A 21,209-nucleotide genomic window follows, 5' to 3' on the forward strand; every position below is an offset into this window, starting at 1 on the left:
ATCAAGCTCTTAAATTCCGGATTTTTCTCTTGATCCGTGTAGAAGTAAGTATTTGCTATTTCCCCCAGTCGAGTGAAGAGCCTGTAGTACTGCTGTCTTCAAAGCAGTCAGCAGCTGATCCATATAAGGGGCACTTCACTCGTATGTCCTGCAGTACTAAATGCAATGTCCTTGGCGGCGTTATGGGTTTAGTAAATATGCCCTCTGTGGAGAAGCAGGTCCAAAATTGATGATGGCCTCTGCTGAAGGAGGACGCTTGGACATGATCAAAGTGTCTTCGTCTCACATGCCCTAAGGTGATTAATTTAGCCAAAGAAATCTAAAGCAATATTCTGTCCCTCCCTCGCTTCCTCAGATTAATGGCTTGTTTTTTTTTTTAAATGAGCCGGTGGAGCCTCATTTCAGTTGAATATTAAAAGCATGAAACATTTGGACATGTCTGGTGGCATCACAGGGTAATTAGATTCCCTTTAATGATGATGGGATCATGTGGTGCCCCTGATTTTTTTTCTCTTTTAATCAATACTCGCTGGGTTGTTATTGAGTTTGCTGATTACTTGTTGCGACTGTACAGTATCCACAGCTGAGTCGAACAGCTCTGATGAATCCTGAAATTATCACAGCGGCTCAATCTCATCCTAGCCATGACACGCACGCCACCGCTTCTGCCTCCATCTGCTCGCAGGGAGGGTTCAACATATTAACGCCGTCAGAGTGGACTATAAACCCTATCGAGTGTGCAAGGATGCAACCCCCAATCAAAAATTCCCTTCTCCTGTTCCCCACACACTTACGCTGATAAACCATCCAAGCTGTCACTTTGCCGGCTCTTGTCTTATCTATTTACATTCTCCCTGTTCCTCTTTTCCCTCCATGACCAACTTAGTTCTTCAACCCTTCTTTAGCCTTTTCTATTTTTCTCACTATTTCTGTGTATTGATGTTCTTGACTTTGTTGTGCCCTCTTCCTTTCCTTGCCTCAAGCAACCTTCACTGTCCTCTACCTTCCCCTCAAGAAAGTGGAGGGTTAGCTGGTCTGCCAATGGCCTGACCTGACATTTTGACTCCACCATGCAACCTATGCCATTCATTATCCCAGAGGACCAACAGAGATATAGGTGTAATATAATCCGAATAAGCATAAATCTTTATATCCTGGCTAACATTTCTCTCTCTCTCTGTCTCTCTGTCACACTCTCTCTTTATCTCTGTCCCTCTGTCTCACTCTCACTGTCTCTCTCTCACTCTGTGATGGAGGTGTTGGTAAGGTTGCTGCAGACGTGTGTCAGAGATGATATCGATTTACATGTCATCAAGCGACATAGACATTGATTGCATCTGGCAGTTATGCCACTGTAATCAACTCAGTCTAACACTTCTGAGTGTGGTTCTCTGAAATTCAAGTCTGATCCTACTTTATTTTTTTCTAACATGGTGCAGCGTGATGGCTCACTTGATAATGCTGTCGCCTCAAAGCAAGAAATCATTCTGTTTTCATTCCCGGCCTTCTGTCTGTTAAGTCTGTCTGTGATAGACTTGACCTGCACAAGACATTTCCCCCCAGGCAGCCCATACCTCTACTCCCCTGTGACACGGTTAAAGGAATAATGAACAAATGAATGCTTGTTCAGCTTAAAAGAGTAAAAATGGAATTACTGGAGGCGTAAGATTCAAAAATTCAGCACAGCAAAAGACAGAAATGACATCCAAATGGCCTTGGGAGGGTTCAGTATTTGCTGAGAGACAAGCAAACACCAGTGTTGCAAAAATCTTATCAATACTATCCGAATTGGTAAAGTCAATGCTTCATGAGCAAGTGAAATTATTCTCACAAACTATTTGACAGAATGTGTCTTGAAAACATTGCTTTTAATTTCAAAACCTATCCTCTGTACATATAACTCCAGAGATTAGTTAGAAATGGACTTCCCACATGACATCTGTGAGTACAAATCTATAAATGCAACAACCAGATTAGGATTTGCAACCGTCAATATCATCATAATTCATTCACACCCAAATAGCCTTTACTAACATTATAGCAATGAGTGTTCAGAAGTTACATTTGGTTGGTTTGCAAAATGAAGTGCTTTATCAACATGCATAGATATATGTTTCGAAAAAATATGTCCCGCTGTCATGATCCTGTTTTGTCTACTTTCCCCTATACTTTGTCATACTCACTTCACCTTGTTTCCTTCACTTCTCTTCCTGATCGTCTGCCCCTCCCTGGTTGGTTTCCCATTGTTCACTTCCTTGATTAATGAGTTTATTCAATTAACTATTCCTAAACTTTGTTTCTTTCTGTGGCCTGCATCTGAGTCCTCACCCTTGCACACTCAGCCATCCAGCTGTTCTGATTTCCTTCGTCTAAGTTTCCTCTCCTCTTATGAATACAATTCATTTATTTTTTCAATTATCAACTTGCGATGTGATTTCATTACCCCATGTTGATTGTCACTGTGTAGACTGGGGTTGCTTGCCAGTAGAGTCCTTCTGTTCATTAACCACTGTTGTTTATATTCTCATTAGTCAATTTGTTATTTATATTCTAACCAACAAATGTCTCATTCATATGCACTAATGAAAGTAATAATATCCGTCCATCAGTTCTTTCTGTCTGTCAAAACAAGACGGCAGCAATGCAATCATACCACATTATGTATATATGTGTATGTGTGTGGGTCTATATGTATGCATCTATACAGTTTAGACAGTATGCATATGCATAAATTCTTTATGGTGTTTCTGTTTGCCAGTGCTCCAGCAATAACACTGATGGAGAAGCTCAAATATTAAAACTGCATTGATGAGGAGTGAGAAAAGGGCAACCGGACTGGTTTTCACTCACATTCCCTCAACTGCCAGCTCGGGCCTCATTATCTCATATTCACAATAGTTTCCGCACAACAGCTTTCCACATCTCCTGCTGCTGCATCTCAATCAATTCATTTGGAAAAGTTTTTGCGGCCAACTGAACAGCGAAACTTTTGGCTGAACAACAATTGCACAACTCCTTGGCTGAACTCCGATTTTGTCCCTAGGCACATCTTGGTGTAAATAAACATTTGTACGGGCGTGTTGCAATTGAAAGACATCACAATCGCAATGACATTGCAAACAGTCGACTGATGTATAAATAGATTTCAGGCAGATTTGAACCTAGTGGACATTTGGGGAGTGGATTGGAACAGATGGCTGCTGGAAAAAGAATTAATAAGCATAGAAAGATAAATAATTCTGCACAATGAACGAGTGCATATGCTGCTATTGTAAGTGCTGGTAAAGAAGAACAAACTGCTCTCACCTTTGCGTTTTCTCAGTGTGTACAAAGATGTGTCAAAAACTAACAAGCAGATTTCAGGGAAAATGGCCCATTAGAACAAAGGTATTTGTTTGCCAGCTGGAACTATTATGCTGCATTTGTGTGCAACTGGGCTGACATTTGCCAAGGTTACTACAGCTCTCTAGCCCGCGTGCCATAAAGATGGGAAACACAAAATCATTGTATGGGAAATCATTGAACCAACACTGTGCTTGCTTTGAAATGTCTCTTTTCTATTCAGCTTCCCAATGCTGTCTCAATGGCTTCATTACTAGGTATTCTCTCACACATTTCCCCTTTATATTGACATGGACATTTATTTCTCTGCCGCTACCTCAACACCTTATCGCGCCTTTAGATGCTTATCACTTTACAGTATAGTATCTCCCCCACACTGAAATGTGATAGGATGATTCCGCTTGGAAATCATCTTGAGAATAGAGCAGATCATTGATATTTCAATAAAATCCTAATCACTCCAGTCGCTTACATTCAGAGACGCACACAAAGCAGAGGGTGCGCTCTCACATCACGACTATCATCACACTTGCTCTCCCCCCACCCCGTGTTCCGCACGTTCTCTTGCCTCATGTTGCTTCACTGTGTGTCAGCTCCCTGGCGCTGCCTTCAGATCCGCCGGCCCCAAAATGATTTCCCTTGGTGTTTGAGATAGATAGAAGAGTTAGCTTGACAAACCACCAACAACACGTCCCGCTAGGCCGTCTGACGAAACCACACCGCGATAGTATTTGTGCTCGTGAGCATTTTTGGACGTTTTCTTGTGTGAACTTTACCTCAGAGCCCCTCTGTTTTTACTCCTGTTTTCTATAAATGTGCACTACATTTGGCAGATACACAACAACAATGCTTTCTACCCAAACATACAGCATCTGATTTCCTTCACTGCATTACCCTTCACCTTTGTCCAGTTTGAATCAGTCCAACAGCGCGGCGGATAGGTCCATTTCAGAGCAGACCTGTGAATTCTCATCCAGACCAACAAACATAACCATCCAATGTAGTTAAGACTGATTGAGAGTCGACTCCTGCCAGAGGACGAGGCTGATAAAGGAAGGAAATGAGTCTCGCCAAAACCACCCACGTGTAATCAGTTTATGATGAAGCACAACAGGCATCAGTGTTGGAGTCGCTCAGTCTTATTGTCCCATTACCGTATACTAGATGTTGAGCTTGTAAGTTGATTAATGCTGATTGTTGTGTAGTCGTCTGGACCGAAGGACGCCTCTTGGCTACATGATAGCGATTTGTTAACATTATGTTATCGGATGAAGCCGGTGAGGTTTAAGAGGGTCAGCTCGTCTCCTGTGTCATATCTCACATGTAATAAAATTGTGTTGGCTCTAAGGGAACTGAGTTCACCTGCGGTACGTGAATGTAATTCACTGAGTGCTGTTGAAGATAACCAATATAGTCGTAAATTTCAACTCTCTGATATAGTGCCATGTAGTGTATTAGTGCACGTGTGTGCGCGCTAAGTGACTCATCTCTCACACCGTGGTTTTGGAGGTGTGAAGTGGAGCAGGGTATAGGTAATGAAAGAGACGGGACTGTAATGTACTGTAACACAGGAAGGATTACTGGTCGACTTAGGTGTTAATGTGTCACCTTGAAGTACAAATGCCAGTGGGATAAAACCCCACACCTCAGTTCCAGGCCGGGGCATGTAGACGGTTTCCCTGTGTTATTTGAGAAGTTTGGCTGTTGTAAAGCTTAAGTCAGGTACTGTATGAAAGGAATTGTGTACATATGTGTGATATTGCTTGAAACTCCCCTAGTGCTATAAATAAATAATACAGCAGCACTACAGCTTGATCCTCATTTGAAATATCACTTTGGAATGATTGTGTATTTTCCCATCTATGATTCATTTGTACCCACAGTGTTTTACACAATTCCACTCCTACACAAGTTTAACTCCCCAATCAGAAGTATCCATCTGTGGACCAAACACACCACCCTCATCCTCATCCTCATCTCCACTCACATGCGTTGCTTCAGACTTTGAATTGCACTGGAAATCAGCTGATGACAATTTTCTTGAACACAGAGCACTGGGCCGCAATAGACAACTCCTCACAGGGAGATACGGCCTAACATGGTCTGTTAGTGTAGCATCCTGTGTTAGTGTAGCATCCTGTGTGTGTGTGTGTGTGTGTGTGTACACAAATGCGCTTTCAGTGCGTTTGATGTTGAATTGTTGTGAGTGTATCTCATCACTGACAAGAGAACAGATTGAGGGTTGAGGATGTGTCAAGGATTGCCTCCTATTTCAGCTCAGCTGCAGCAGACAATGTTTCCATTTTTGCTCCCATTACCAAGTAAAATGCACCCCGCTGTTACAGCTGGCACGAGGAAGAAAACACATTAAAAGGAATGGTTACATTTTTAAGTGTCTGGGCAGCAGGACACCTGTAATTTGAAATATCACTTTTGGTGCACCTGCTGCTACATTCCTGTTTATTAACTACAATCTACAATGTAATATGCACTAAAAGATATTATTTTCCCTGTTGGGTTGTGAAATAGAAACGGTATATATATACATACTGTATATCAGACATATCAAATAGATTTTTTTTAGGGGATACTGATCAGATTCAAGGCATTTTATAATTCTTAACAGCCAAAGAAAACAATGCTTATTTTAAAATGTTTTATGCCTCTAAAAGAAACACAGAGCTCCCTTTGCTAATAATGTTCTTGAGAAATGTGAAGGAGGTCACAAACTGTCCTCCACTGTCTTTCCTAGGAACCACGGTGATGACGATGATGGCGTTCGATGCAGATGACCCCTTGACAGACAACGCAGTGTTGCGCTACAACATAGTCAGGCAGTCGCCGAACAAACCGTCGCCAAACATGTTCTACATCGATCCAGAAAGGGGCGACATCGTCACCGTCATCTCCCCAACGTTACTTGATAGAGAGGTAAGTTGACATGTGACACGATTGTACGTGTGTGTTTCTGTGTGTGTATTTGTATCCCTCTCCTTTGTCCGATGGTCCATTTCTAGTTTGTGTGTCTTTGCAACCGATGCTGTATGAAACACGCTTAAGACAGCACAGGAGGGTGATGAGTGTGTGTGTGTGCTGCTCTGTGTGAGGGAACTCTGGTGCGTTTCAGTGAGCAAGCGCAGAATCAAGATGAGCGCTTCTCCATTTCCTTCCCTAAGCGGAGCGAGACAACAGCATGATTGCTTTTTCAGCGGCGTGACGAAAACCAGAGCATCGATTGGGTTCGCTGGTGGAAGAGGAATATTAGCTGTTGTCAGACACTTAACGCATGGTTTAATTGAGGTGATACACACTCATCCGCCAGCTCTGGTGGTGTCCAACAAGCCCGACTGAAAACCTCCCATCCGGAACTGCCGGAACCAAGGCGGCGTACCCACACAGATGAGCCGTCTCCCCCGGCTACAGTAGACTACTTAATAGAAGCATAATTGATTAAAAGTACGGTGAAATGACATGCAATCACTGCAGTGTGAGCGCTGGCAACGCTGTGTGTGTGCGGCACAGAGATAGAGACTGAATGTCAGAAAAGAAGATGTTTTCTTGTCATTGCGTCGTCTTCTCTGTGAGTGAGCCCTTTTTGAAGCACATCTCCTCTGGGGCATGAAGAGACAGAGGCAGTAGCTGTACCTCCTCTTGTCTGCATGCAAGATTTATTACACCCACTAACAGGCTGATGTTCAAATATGCAGTTGAATGGTTTAGAGGAAAGGCACATGGTCAAATTGTCAGCTTGTTTGTGGCCTCAATAAATCATTGATAAATGCACAAATTCATCCCTACCTTTATTCTTCATAGGCAATAAAGTTTCGAAGTTAATAGGAAGTCCTTCAAAGTCACCAAAGACCCGCGACCCAACTTGGTTCCCTCCATATGCTGGTAGAATGACATTGGATTCATGCTTGATTATTTCATTTACACGTTTTGATGTGAAGAGCACCCTAGGGGGCAGCCGCACTGATCCATTGGTTTTGCACATTACACACAGCTCATTTCAGTGAGTGTTGTCTGGACAGGGGTGATCACACGCCTGCACCCCTCATATTTGCATCTGGTTTAATCAAGGAAGTGACAGAAAGATGTTTTTGTCATTCGTTTAATGCTTTTTTATGGCATTTGAGCAGGCAGGAGTCAGCGCATCATTATAAAAAGCATGAAAATAAAATAAGAAATGCAAACACTATGTAGAAGTAGCAGATGTACTGGGCATGCTGTTGGATCTCTGACATGGTTCGCCAATTATCAGAGAAACTTCCTTTGTTCTGAGTCAGTGGTGGGCGGTAAAAGCTGCATCTATCCTCTCTGAGTTGTTCACACCGGGGGAACTCACATGGGAGTGATGTGACGGTTGTCAGAGCAAGGACAGCATTGTAAGTAGGTGATAACCGGTGTTGCAGTGCGCATCTTAAGTTTGGCTTTCCAACTTCATGTAGTCCAGAACTCATCTTTCAAAGCAACATAAGGAGACAAGGGATATATCTGGGGATGGAGAATGATCAAGGTGGCAAACTACACCTGCTAAATACCCAGTGACCTGGATGACTGAGGGCGGATGGAAATGCTGTAGTTTGTCTTCTTAAAATCTGCATTTTCTACGTTTCATTCCTCTACTTTGCCAAAATGTTTGTGCTCTAGTAACTTCACAAATTCTGTCCATTTTTTACTTCAAGCCTCTTCAGAGCATCTCAAACAAATCAACAGAACAACTTGGTCTTAACGTTTTGAAACAATGAACCACATAGATATACCTGAACTAAACAACACCCTCAATAGGATGGAGTCAAAGTCAATGGATTTTCTATTCATTCTGTGGGACTGCCATCAGAATAAAAGGACTGGAATTCATAAACCTAGCTAGCTATGACTCTCCCATGTCTGTCATGTTCACCTCCCAGCTTTACCCACAAAATGCATTAAAAATGCCACATTTTTTAAAAACTTCCTCAGGGGGTTTTGGCAGTGCAGCAACTCTGTAAAAGTTGGACTACTTCAAAACCGCAGTCAGTCAGCAGAGCCAGATCGAACTGCAGAAGGCATAATTCTAAACTGTCCCTCTCTGAGTCGGGGGAGATTTAGACCCAACCACTTCAGCAGTTTCTCATAAATGTAGCTGCAGTATGACACCAATCTATTCCATCTGTCATTCCAAATATAGTTTTTTGGGAGACGCGTGCGGCGCATATAGATGCAGCGGCTGTTTGAGAGAGCGGTGGAGAGGGCGATATTCATCAGTATAAAGAGTAAAAAAGGGGCTATAGTAAGAAAGAGAAAGGCGACCATGATTTGCCCCCCCATACACAGATTCCTCAGATATATTCAGGTGGAGCACTAAGTGTATTTGGATAGGCACCCCACCTGCCCCAGGGAAGCAGAAAGCAATCTGGAGAAAATTAGAAAATCAATTTTGTCACATCGAAATCAGGTTGATTTTCCCTCTAGTGCTTTCTCTGAGGCATAAAATTTGGTCTTGATATGCACATTTATTCTGCCACTGCTCTCCCTCCGTCCCCCCCTCTTTATCTTAGACGTGGCTCTCCTCAACGCCTGATATTATTCTCACGCGCGACGCTCAGATCAATGGCGGGTTGTAACTTTTGACAGCTAATTTTGTGATGCTGTGAAGCCATTTTCACAAGTCTGAAAAGATGGAGGTGTGTTCATATCTTTTAGTGGCAGGTGCAGGGCAGCTTAGTGAGAATCTCCATTCATCATCTGAATGCTGTTGGAAGAGGTCACGTCAACCTGTTGTCTCAAACACACTCCTTTATAGCGCATTTACATGACTAATAGGTCAAGATAGTGCAGTGCAGTCACAAGATACACACGCAGACATACACAGACACAAACAACTTAGTGTTAAAAATGCAAGAAGTGGCACTTGTTACATCCTCATTGCCTTATCTGACACCTGAGCAAATGGAAACATATGTTTAACAGTTGCATCCTGTGAAGTTTTATCTATTGGAAAGATGGACCTGAGTTATGGTTTGATGAAGTAAATTAGTGGTTACGTGTAGTGTTTTATTTCCATGTTGGACAATTACAACCCAGAAGTGTCTTATATGTTGCCTATTCCAAATATACGGCAACTGTCGCCAAGAAACAAGATGAGATTTGAGGGCGTAATTGCTGAGAATCTGCCCAGTGTTTAGTGGGTTTATGTCTATTGTGAACGGAGACAGCAAGCAAGCGAGAGGTGAAATGAGTAACCCGATGCCTCTAGTTTGTTTTTAATTACATTTACATTTTTACATTACATATAGTCATTTAGCAGAGGCAAGATCTAGCCCGGAGAGAACAACGGTAAGCTAAGTTGTAGGATGTAGGTGCGAAGAGGCAGAGCCTGGAGGAGGTATAGATGGGGTTATTGTTGTTTGAAAGGGCCACCGACTATATAGGAGTTTGCAGTGTGGAAACCGCAGGCAACCCTTGTTTGCATAACATCTGTTAATGAAAACACTGACAATTTGCATTTGACTTTTGTCTTCCTGTTATAAATGAATTGAATGTGTTTTGCATTAAAATGTCAGTGGAAAAACTAGCTATGCATATGCCTCCACAATAAGCTTTGCACCTCTGCAGCCACAGAAACCTTTTGTTTTCACAGAGCTCCTCATGACTTTATATTTATCCATTTGAAGCATAACATTGGTTGTCTCCCCTTTAATTAAGTAAGCAAAAATACACATGAAAGCAATTCTTCCACAGCAGCATTTGTTGGGTTACCAGAATGTCAAGAATGGGAGAGGATGTTGAGGATGTTCAGGTCTTCACAGGTCTTCACAGGGGCAAAATTAGGGACACGCAATATGCATGACCCACCTGAAGACCAAATCCAAAATATTGTCTCGATCACATCATTAGAGCTGATAGGAAGTCTTCATGGATCCGCCTGTGTACGAGACAGTGCAGACACACACACCGAGACAGGCAATAGCCTCAGGAATATAAATTGGACACAGGTTCCTTATTAGGCAAGAGGCGAGTGGACCCGTGAACCTTGAGTGGTAGGGTCACAAATTAAGAAAAATGTGACGGGTGTTGGTCTGGTGGTCATGCTGCATGTAAGAATGTATTTGAAAACAGCATATTTCTGATATTCACACACACACACACACACACACACACACACACACACACACTAATCACAGTAATCTATTTTGTATGGACTCCAAGGAATGTCAGCGTCCAGAACAGCTGTAACCAGAGAGGACAGACTGCTAATGGCAGTGTGACTCCGGCCAATCTGGAAAGTGTCACTGGTGAGAATAGCCAATGGATGCAGTCGGCCTGAGCCCTCCCCTCCCATTCCATGTTCTACAAAGTTGTATTACATGGAGATGAAATGGAAGCTTGGGTGTGTTTGTGCGAGTTTGAGCGAGGGAGAGCTAGACAGAGAGAGAGAAAGAGGGAGAGAGACAGAGACAGAGAGCAGCGTTGTGATGGAATCGTGTTTATATTCATGTCGATAAAATTGCATATTCCCTCTCCCCCTCATGTCACCCCTATCTGCAGCGATGCGTTTTGAGTGCCAGTTAAATCGTTTTTCTCTGTCAGACAGAAAACACTTCTTAACAACCACAGAGGCAAAACAATAACAAGGTTTATTACGTAAAAAGTGACTTTTTAAAAAGAAAAGTAATGTTAAGAGCACTCACTGCAGACAGAAAAAAAAACGACCTCAAGACAAAGCCTTTCAAAGTTACTGTTTCCACCCAGAGCAAACGCAGCATCAGTGTGTGTCCTGTCATGCCGTACATATATTTAAACTGAATGAAAAGCTTTATATTCTCCCTGTAGGCAGACCTGTTATCTGTCAGTTGATGATGTGGTTCTGTGTGTGGCACTGCCACTGCAAAAAGGTTTATATTCCATTATCTACTCTATTAGCTTTGACTAGTATACAAGAGGAGTGACAGTATGATAGATGAATCAACACAATTATCCCTGATCGGCAGTACTCGCTATGTAATAGTGGCTGGGCGTTGGTTTGGGGTGACCTTGGCGGTGTGACATCATGACAGTGTTTGGCGGATAGAAATGCTTCTCCTATCTAATGGCTTATTTGGCTCGGTGGCCACAGTGGCTACAGGCCCCATTCATCACATGTCTTTGATGAATGGCAACTGAAGCTTTGGCAGAGACTGTCGAGCAGGAGGAGTTTGAGGCTGTTTAGTCATGAAGATTTGCCAGGTGTGCAGCAGCAGACAGAGGTGAGGAAAGAAACAACCCAGGGGTGCATCAACAAAGGGATATTTTGGTGAATTTCTTTAGAAAAATACAAAAAATGTCAATGAGCATATAAGGTATTTTTATCCTGTTACAGCCGATTGATAGTGCAGTTTTGTCCGGTATATTGGTGATTACTAAAACCACAGTTTGTTGACAAAGTTGTAACTGTAGGGAAGGTGCACAGTGCAGCCATGAGGGGGCAGTGTTTGCTTTGCTTTTGTATTAAATTGCATTGAAGTTTTTGTAGTTTTTTCGTAACAATAATAATCCTTGAATAATATAAGATTAGAAATTCAACCCCATGTTCAAATTGTTGCTTAAATGTTTATAGTCCAGTAAGTTACTTTTCTGCCTTTCTGTTGAGAGGATTTTCTTTGTGATATCCAGTATGTGATGGCTAAGTAGGCTATGCTAGCTAAGCAGTGTGCTGGTGCCAAATGATATAACATCAAATGAATGCCTAATGTCCTGTGTTCAAAGCCCATGCTAGAGAGATACTTTGAAGCTGACGTCCTTCCATTATCATACCCTTTCCTGTCTCTGCTTCCACACAGACACACAACTACCATCAACAAGACACAGAGCTGGCAGGGAAATGGGCTTAGCTTAGGGTAAAGAGAGGGTTACGTATCCTTCTTGACTCACATCAACAATGTCCTGGGTTCAAAGCCCCATGTAATGTCTGTGTGTTTCCATGTTCTCCTCTGTGTTTGTCTGGGGGTTTCCCCAGTATGCCCTCGCCATCTCAAAACATCTGAGGTTGATGCTCCTACCATTGTCCTTCATCAAGATGCTGGGCTGTAGACCCACACTTGGACACTTTTCCTCATAGAAGTGAGGACCAAAATAAACATGAGAATAAGACACTGTAGGTATCTGTAGGTCATGTGTTTTTATTTGGAGTGTTTTTGTTTGCCTCGGCTGCCATGGTCTTTGCTTAGTGTTTATTTTTGTTGTGTGTTCTTTTACTTTTTCTCTCTCTCTGCCTTGCTTTCTCTCCCTCTTTTCATTTCTGTCACCCTCGCCTCTGCTCTCTATCAACACTTCACTCTGGACATCCAATTACTCTCAGGTCATAGTACAGTGATTCCATTCAGAGTAATGCCATTGAGCTTGTGCCTCAAACAGCCATTCAAATTACAGCCTCGGCTGCCTGTACAGTTGGCGCGCCACAAAATGTTGTTTTCGAACATTTCTAGGGCCACTTCCTAATCTGATCGCCCAAACATAATTGAATGTCAGTCGTCACATAAAGATGCTTTCGTCTCTTCAATTAGCATCTCGTTTCCCAGTGTCACAGCGACGCAACAAAGCAGACAGAGAAATATTTACTCCTCCCAGGTAGAGGCCGGAGAGAGTTATTATATTATGTCATTTATATGCAAATAACACCGTACGAGGAACACACTGATAAGATTTCATTACAGCAGATCTGAGGTGCACTTCAGTTTATAAACTCCCTTTCATTCCCCTATTATGATCGGGAGATTGGAAAAGCATAAGTAGATGAGCTGGGTGGAGAGAGACGCAAGCAATTAGAGAAACAGACCCTCAGAGTGGGTAAACCTGTAAAGAGGAACGGCGAGTAGGTGGAGAGACGGAAACGCAGGCCGCGCATCACTCTGGAGATGTGCATTACGTACAACCTCTGAGGTGGCTATTAGATGCTGGCAAGAAGGGCAAACGTTGTGTAAAAAGAAGTGAAGTGGTGGTTTGATTTCTGTCAAAAGTTCGGAACTGAAGGTGAAAAAAGCAACGTTCACAGGTACAGGAGGAGACAATGGAGGAATGATGACAAAAAAGTGGAGGCAACAGTATTGCGATTTTATTCGGAAGACCGCTGAACCCGAGGCATTTGGCAAAAAATTGTTTTGAGTGATACAGAGAGTCAGGAGCTTGAGAGCGCTGAGAAGTCATTCAAAGGTGCAGAAGTGTGTATCTGAGAGACTTGAGAGCACCCAGATCTACAACGCACAAAATGAACTGCAGCCAGCTGTCACCCTAAAAGTTGTGTGAAATATATTCATAGGTCTTTTTGTACAACTTCAAAAAAAAGTGATTCTATTCTGATGTGTCTCAGATGGACTTGCTGATGCTTTTATCTGGCTCGGGGGTTTGTAAGCAGCCAGAAGTGATTGTGTTTCACTCTGAGCTGATAGTTTTGCTAACTATAAACAGCAGTTTCATGAGATTGAATTGAAAAGAAAACATCTTTGTTTTTTGATATGTGAGTGTGTGTGTCTAGTCCACTCTGCTCTCAATAGCTGAAATTCAAGATCAGCTAGAGGACTGGAATTATTAGATTCATAGAATATACATAGTAAACTTGGACCTTGTAATACATTACACTGATAGATTCATACTACCTTAACATTAACTAAAAACTAATTTAACAGGCCTCTGGACAATCAACCTTAACCCCAAATGACACTTACTTATTCTTAATGCTGTAGCTTACAATAGCACAAAACATACATGTACATTTAAAAGAAAATACATTTTAAGTCATGTTTAGGCTGGTGTGATTTATCCAATAATATAGTCACTTTGTCACTTTTTCCCAAACGCTGTCTGCTGCCTTGAGTGAAACGCCCATTTCATTCATTATCATTGCATTCCAGTCTCTTACAGCTCAAAGGCACATTCATTTCAAAGTAGTCCTTTTACCCAACTTTATTCAAGGGTCAATGGAATGCGACACTGTGGAGCATTTGTCCACAGTGCAACAACACAGGTTTGATGAGAACAGTTGTCGAACTTTTATTGATAGCGCAGTTTGTTTACCAAAGCTTGTATGTAAAAGATGCGCTCCCTCTGTTGGTAGAAATCAAACCAATGTCGAAGCTCTGTGATGTGTATTTGAACACAAAGGAGACACGGCACAGGCAGAGAGACTAGATAAGCTTTGGCTCAGGGTGGGAAATAATCTGTTTTAATGGGAAATTATTTTACCCTTACTGACTAAAATTTGTAAGCATTTCAGATGCACTTGGGTGCATTTTTGGGCAAACTACAACAAACATCTTAACAGATCACAATAATTACCCATTGATCTAAACAGCAGAGAGATTACAGATTAACCTGCATAGACTCTTATTGAGTTAAACAAAAAATATGTTTGTCTTCTTTGCCTTCATTTATTGATGTGTATTACATCAGTCTCTTACATGCTTATATGGGCTTATAACTCTCTGGTAACCCTATACTCCATTGCCTGCCTCATAACATACCAGGCCATTTTTCTCAAGAATGAGCAAATTCATGTTCTCGGGTCACAATTGCATGCAAGTTTATTCAAAATGCTTTACCATATTACACTCAGTTCCGCATTGGGCATTTCTTAATGGATACAAATGAAGAAGATTGGACCAATTTTGCACTTTGCCACTTGTTTCTGCGTTGAACACTTGGATCAAAGGATTGTTGTCTTTCCATCACATTGTGAACTGGAAACGATAAAATAATTCAAGTCTGTGTAACTATATATCCAAGCAACAAAGATCGACGGTGTGCACATAATGCAGGGTAAAAATGTTGCCCATGAATTCAAATCAGTTCAAATTTGTAGTAAAAATTGTAATTTATGGAAAAAAAAAACTTTTGTGAAGCCATTTGAGGCTGCTGCTGCTACTGTGAAGCAGCTATTATTCTTATCTTCCTGGCTGTTCGAATTGACCTACTTTCAAGGGTCCATGCAATTAATAAGACAATCCTTCATGTGGAGGAAGATTACTTTTACACAAACTAAACAAAGTGCTGTGACAATTTGTAATCACCCTTGTGGATATGGCACCTGCGTAATTACCTGCAGACATAAAATAAATCAGGGCACCAAAGGCAATAAACAGGATCTGTCAGTGTGGGGGCATGTACTTTGCTGAAATAACTTTGTTCAGGTTAGGTCACTAAAGTCAATATTTATTCCTAGCGAGAAGAGAAAACTTAATAATTTAATTTGATTTAACTATCCGCTCAAGTAGATTTTTGTGACCTGTTAATGTGAAGGTTCACTTTTTATATTTGAGTACAATAAATAAAAACCAACAACGACAAATCAGATAACGGCTCTTCAAAGAGAGTCACTCAGGTGATGGCTTTAACCCGAAGAAGAACATGAAGCACTTGAGTGCATTACCCAGGGATCCCATTATAAAGAGTGTGACTGCACTGTCTCCTTATGTGATGGCCAGTAGCCAGAGTCCTGGCAGCAGCAGTAATCAATAGTCTAGTTGGTATGAACCCAAGCACCTCACGCTCTCATGTTCTCTCTTGAAATGAACAAGGTGGAGGCTGTTCACAGGCATTGATGAAAGATGGCACCCCTTCCTCCCCCATCTCTCTCGACCCTGTCCTCTCATCTTCCTCCCCCCACTCCTCCCCCGCCCCCCCTCTCCCCTCTATCATGCTTCTGTCCGGTTGCATTAGTGCGGAAATGAGATTCCTCCTAATTAATTAGATCTCTGAGTGCTAAAGATGAAGATTACATCCCAATGAAGGTTAGAGGTGTCAATCACATGGCTTTTTTTTTTTTTTTTTTTTTTTTTTTTTTAAAGATGAGCATTCCTCGAGATGAATTGAGTCCTCTGGGCATTGTGGGTAAAAGTGTGTGTTGTTAATCTTATTTTTTTCCCCACTGCAATTGCTTTAATTGAGTCTTACTGACAATGCAAGCCAGCTAGAGCCTATGACCAGAGAGAACAACAAGGAGCAACATTACACTCAATAGACATGAATGGTCACAGGGAAGTGAGGCGAATTGAAAAAAGAAGAATGAAGGCGAATAATTTGATCTTTAAGACAGTAAAAGAAATAAGATGGACCACGTGTCTTTACAAATGTTCCTCGTCAGCAGGGACCTGTGCAACTGTCTCATATGTGCTGGAAAACATTTCTTACTGCCAGAAAACACACACACACACACACACACACACACACACACACACGGCAAAACATGATGGGTCCATAGATTTATTTGTAATTTTTTAATTTATTAAATTCATCATTGTAAAGAAATGTGTATCGATGACAGTAAGTATTAGACAGCCTTTTCTATTGTGCTTGTTTCAGGAATATTATAGGCAGGTGCTTGATGATTTAGTGTATATCAGGTTTTGCTTTATTATCACTCAATAAAATGGCAGCAATGTCACATTCTAGCATGAAATTTTAAAATATGATTCTGCAATGAACATTCTCCAAACCCCCATGGACCATAATCTTGTAATAACTTATTTAAATTAATCCTTTATGCCCATTTCATTTCACGGAGGGAGTGAGAGGCAGCAGAAACACAATCCATTCAAAGAACAATATCTCCAAACTTGAAAGGCTGGCAGCCAGCCAAGCTCAGCCTGCCAACTCAAATGTTTCTCATCAAATTCTGATTCAAGGATTAAACCTGAGACACTGAAGTGAAATACTGAAGTGAAAGTTAACGGTGCTGTGCTGCAGACATAAATAATAAATAATAATCCTGTCTCCTTAAACAGGTCGACCCCAGCTTTTACAGTTTTCCAGGAAAGAGTTCAAGACCTTTAAAGTCTACTAACTTACTGTTTATCCCTCTCACTCTAGACTCACTCGAAGTTTTGGATTCTAGACATCTAGCCTTGTGTCTGCTAACAAAGGTAATGAAATAAAAAGTAAATTATATAACAAGTAATCAATTGCATACCGCAAATTATGAAGATGTGTAATGGCAAGCGTGTCAGTCTTTTCAGTAATTGAGAAAACAATTTATTCAATTAATCCATCTCCTCCCCATACTGATTAGTGTGTGACAAAATAGCCACAGTTTTTAACGCACAAACAAAGCCCTCTGCATCCAGTTAGACTGAAAATGCCCCGTCTGTAGATAAATCCATAAATGTATAGTAAAGAAACAAGATCAATTGTGGTGGAAAAGCAAAAACTAGAGTAAACATCAGCAAAATGGTCGACATGTGATACTAAAATTGCTAGAAATTAGTACGATACATCAGGATTTTATCAACAGAATGTTCCGCCGTAGGATGATACCAAGTCTTACTGCAATTTTGCTGATGATTCATCTTTTGGAAATGCAAACAAATCAAATCAATTTTTTTTTCCTTTGATACAGTCGTAAAAAGGTGACATTTTTAATGACCCGTCACTCAATCATGCACATAAATCCGATCTGTATTATGTATGAATGCGTCTCTGTGGAGTGCTAATCATCTCCGAATGGTTTAGTCTTATAACCCCTGGTCTGAAAGATTTAAGAATTCATAATGAGTCTTAAATAAACAAAGCTCAAGGGGACTCAAATATTGGCTCGTTCCATTCACTATGCACATAGAACACCTCAGAGACCTTTTTAAAATGCAGAAGCAATCCAGTAGCACTGAGAGCGCTGACTTTTCCCGTGTCCTAAGGAGGTATCGAAAGGGCAGGGGGAGAAGAGGAGCGAGAAAAGGACGCAAGGGTGAGACCTCAGAATAGAGAGATGAAGTTGAGTGAGGGACGAGGTGGAGGGAGACAGAGGGCGGAATAATTACAGTGAGGCAACTGCTTTGCGCTCGGAGGGACCCGTCTCGGCTAATGGAAGCGAATGTGTCATTAATGTCAAGAATGTTCTGGTGATGCCATTTGGCTTAGCGAGGTTCAACAGACTCTGCCTCTGTTTCCATTCTTCACTCTTTCCCTTCATCCTCACTGCTTCCCATCCCCCTTGACCTGAGGATAAAGAGTATTTGTCAATAGCTTTTACTCACCAGCTACAATAGCACATGCAGCGACAATTAATTTCATCACATCTCAATAGAGATTAACATTGATTGAAGGATTTGTCTTTATTTTATTGCTCCATTTCCCAGTGCTGCTTTCGCTCTCCTGCTGAAAGTCAGCTCGCTCCATTGGTTCTCCTAAAGCAGGTGTAATGCTATTGTGGCCCATCTCTGTTTAGGTGACCAGCTTTAATGGCCCCAGATCCTCCACATCCGATCAAATAGCTCTTCTCATCTCATTTTCCTGCTGAACAGAAAATGAGAATGGGAAGTCTGGCATTAACACAAACTGGGCCATATGTGGGAAGGTCATATATTAATTCTCCCTGTGAAGCCCAGTAGTAGGATTCTATAAATTGGCTTTTATTCTGTTAAGCCCATTGCCCACTGACTGCCAAATGGAGAGTTAAATGTGCCGCCTTGCCACTTTCTGTTTAATGGAGTTTAATCTATTTGCAACCAGTCTGAGCCAGAGTCGGATTGAAAGCACTCAATGTCGCACAATCTTCTTGCGATTCACTTTCTCCCTACTTTCATTCTCTCTGGGTATAAATATAAAAAAGGACACAGGTTTGTATTTCTGTACTGTGCTGTTCTGTTCTGCACCGCATCCGGTAGAATCCCACGAGGAAACTAAAAATGTGCAACATAAACAAGATCCCGAACAGGATCTATATTAGTGCTATTGCAATATTGGTGTAGTTTTTATTCTGGGGAGTATCTCTTTTTTGTGAGCAAAGTTCTTGTTAATACAGTTAGAGATGTTCATACCTCTTTTCAGACTCTGACTTGACTTTACACATACACAGCACTTCCATTTATCCACTTTTATGTCCGCCAACAACATTATGTTTTCACCCATATGGCCCAGAGAAGAAGCTGTTAAAGTTTTGGTGCTGATTCAGATCCAGGAATTCCTGAAACGATCCCCTAAAGCAGCACTACTGTGCTCTCGCAGCAGTTAAAGATAACACGTTAATGTTATAGGCACAGCTTTTGTTACTTAGCGGGTTAGCGGGTCTTTTGTCTTGCCCAACTGAATCACCAACTGAATGCTCTCAGCTTCACTTTTGTTTCAGTCTCAAACCGGCCTTTTTTTCCCTCCCACTGAGCTCTGTGCTTTCATGCCTGGTTGTGTCTCACAAAGCCGGGCTCCACCGCCGCGAGTTCCATTAGGTGACTTGTGTGTGTGTGCCCAGTCAGACCGGAGATAGCCATGGTTCAGTTTGTTTATGCCACAAAGCAATTTCCCCCTCAAATTCGACAATAATTCAGCGAAAACAAGCCACAGAAGGGCATTACCAGAGCAGACGCCAGAGAAAGCTGACAGATGCATTACTCTGTGCTACTGTATATATATTAATATGAAGATAATATTTCCATGTCAAAAGTGAGATAGTGGGGTTTTGATGGATGTCTGATTAGATATTTGTATCCGTTTCTTTTCATATGTAACACCATTCCCAATAGAAATTAATAATATGGCATAATAGATCTAGAATATTAATGGATATTATTTTGACATTTCATTTTAACATTAAACCTGCACCGCCAACCACTTTCCATGGTGCATGGCCTAAACCTTGTCATTATATTGTAAGCTTAATTTGCAATATTCACAATAAGCCTACAAAGGCTCTTACAATGTCACATATTTAAAAAAAAAAAAAGTATGTAGGCAGAAGCAGAGAGAAACAGGAACAGGGAGAAAGACCGACTCCCTTGCGCCTGTGAAATCTAGACACACGGTTTCCAGACGATGGCAGGTTTGTGGAACTACGCAGCACCTGCACTGTCAGACAGCCACCAGAAACCTCCTCTGAAGTTTGTTCAGAGGAAGGGAGTCAATATTTGACATTTCTTCACAGTATGAACCTGAGAAACGGAGGGTTGTATGTAAGTTATTGCCCAGCTGTCAGGCGGTTCATCTGGCTTCTGCCGGTGACCTGTTTGGAGAATATGTGCCTGATAAGTCTGGTGGCCTCTGGGCCACAAAGATAAGAGCGAAATCCTGACAGAGAGGAAGAATGGAAAGCCACTCACTTGCTCACCGGGCACAAATTCCCAGGCACACACACATACACACACAGTACACAGCATAATCACCCCTTTGAACACCTACAGCCAATGTCTTGTGACGGTGCAGAGCTTTGTGAGTGAAAAGGAAATAAAAAATAGAGATACAAATATTATAATGAAGGCATATTACACAGTATCATTGTAATCAATACATGGGGGAAGACTCCAGATGCACACACACATTAATATTACCTTCTCTCTACTCCTCTCAATTCTCATAGTAACTGGTTATTAGAAGTTCTGTCACATCGTACAGCTTTGTTTTATTCAAGCCTTTTATTACACAAATATTACCAATAAACTACAAATCATAATACTTCTTTTACAAATACATTAAATGGAATATGTTGGAATATATGGAAGTGTTCATGCGATGTAAATGTACAACAGAAAGCCCTCCTACTGTAGTGGAGTTACAACAAGCAGAAAACTATTTTAATCAAGCGTGCACATTACAGAGTGTGCATATCTGCGTGGACATTTCACAAATGTCAAGGTGTTCTGTTTACTTTGCTGATTTAATTATTCCAGGGATCTGAACAGAATTGATTGAAAACCTTACACACTCTGTTCTCAGCAACCAGAAAATAAAAACGCACAACCTCTTGTGACATCTAAACTTCTTCACGCGTGGTTGTGGTGCGAACGACTGTCATTCCAAATGGTGCTGTCAGTATGTAGGTTACATTGAATGACAGACATTTCTGTTAGCGACGCTGCAGACTGAGTGATGAATGCACCCCCACCCGATCATCTCTCCCTCAGTGACTTTAAGTGGTGCATCAGGCTACAATT

General features: G+C 41.6%; 1 protein-coding gene across 1 annotated transcript in view; it reads left to right on the forward strand.

Moving 5' to 3' along the window:
• Positions 1–21,209, forward strand: part of cdh13 (cadherin 13, H-cadherin (heart)) — a 220,585-nt gene that overhangs the window by 127,730 nt on the left and 71,646 nt on the right. Inside the window, exon 12 of the mRNA XM_076142035.1 lies at positions 6,095–6,273. Coding sequence (XP_075998150.1) covers positions 6,095–6,273 — 179 coding nt within the window. The remainder of the gene's footprint in view (positions 1–6,094; positions 6,274–21,209) is intronic.

This window comes from Genypterus blacodes, unplaced genomic scaffold (assembly GCF_046128005.1).
Source record: "Genypterus blacodes isolate CSIRO-AG114 ecotype Tasmania unplaced genomic scaffold, CSIRO-AGI_Gbla_v1 ptg000021l_1, whole genome shotgun sequence".
Lineage (NCBI taxonomy): Eukaryota > Metazoa > Chordata > Actinopteri > Ophidiiformes > Ophidiidae > Genypterus > Genypterus blacodes.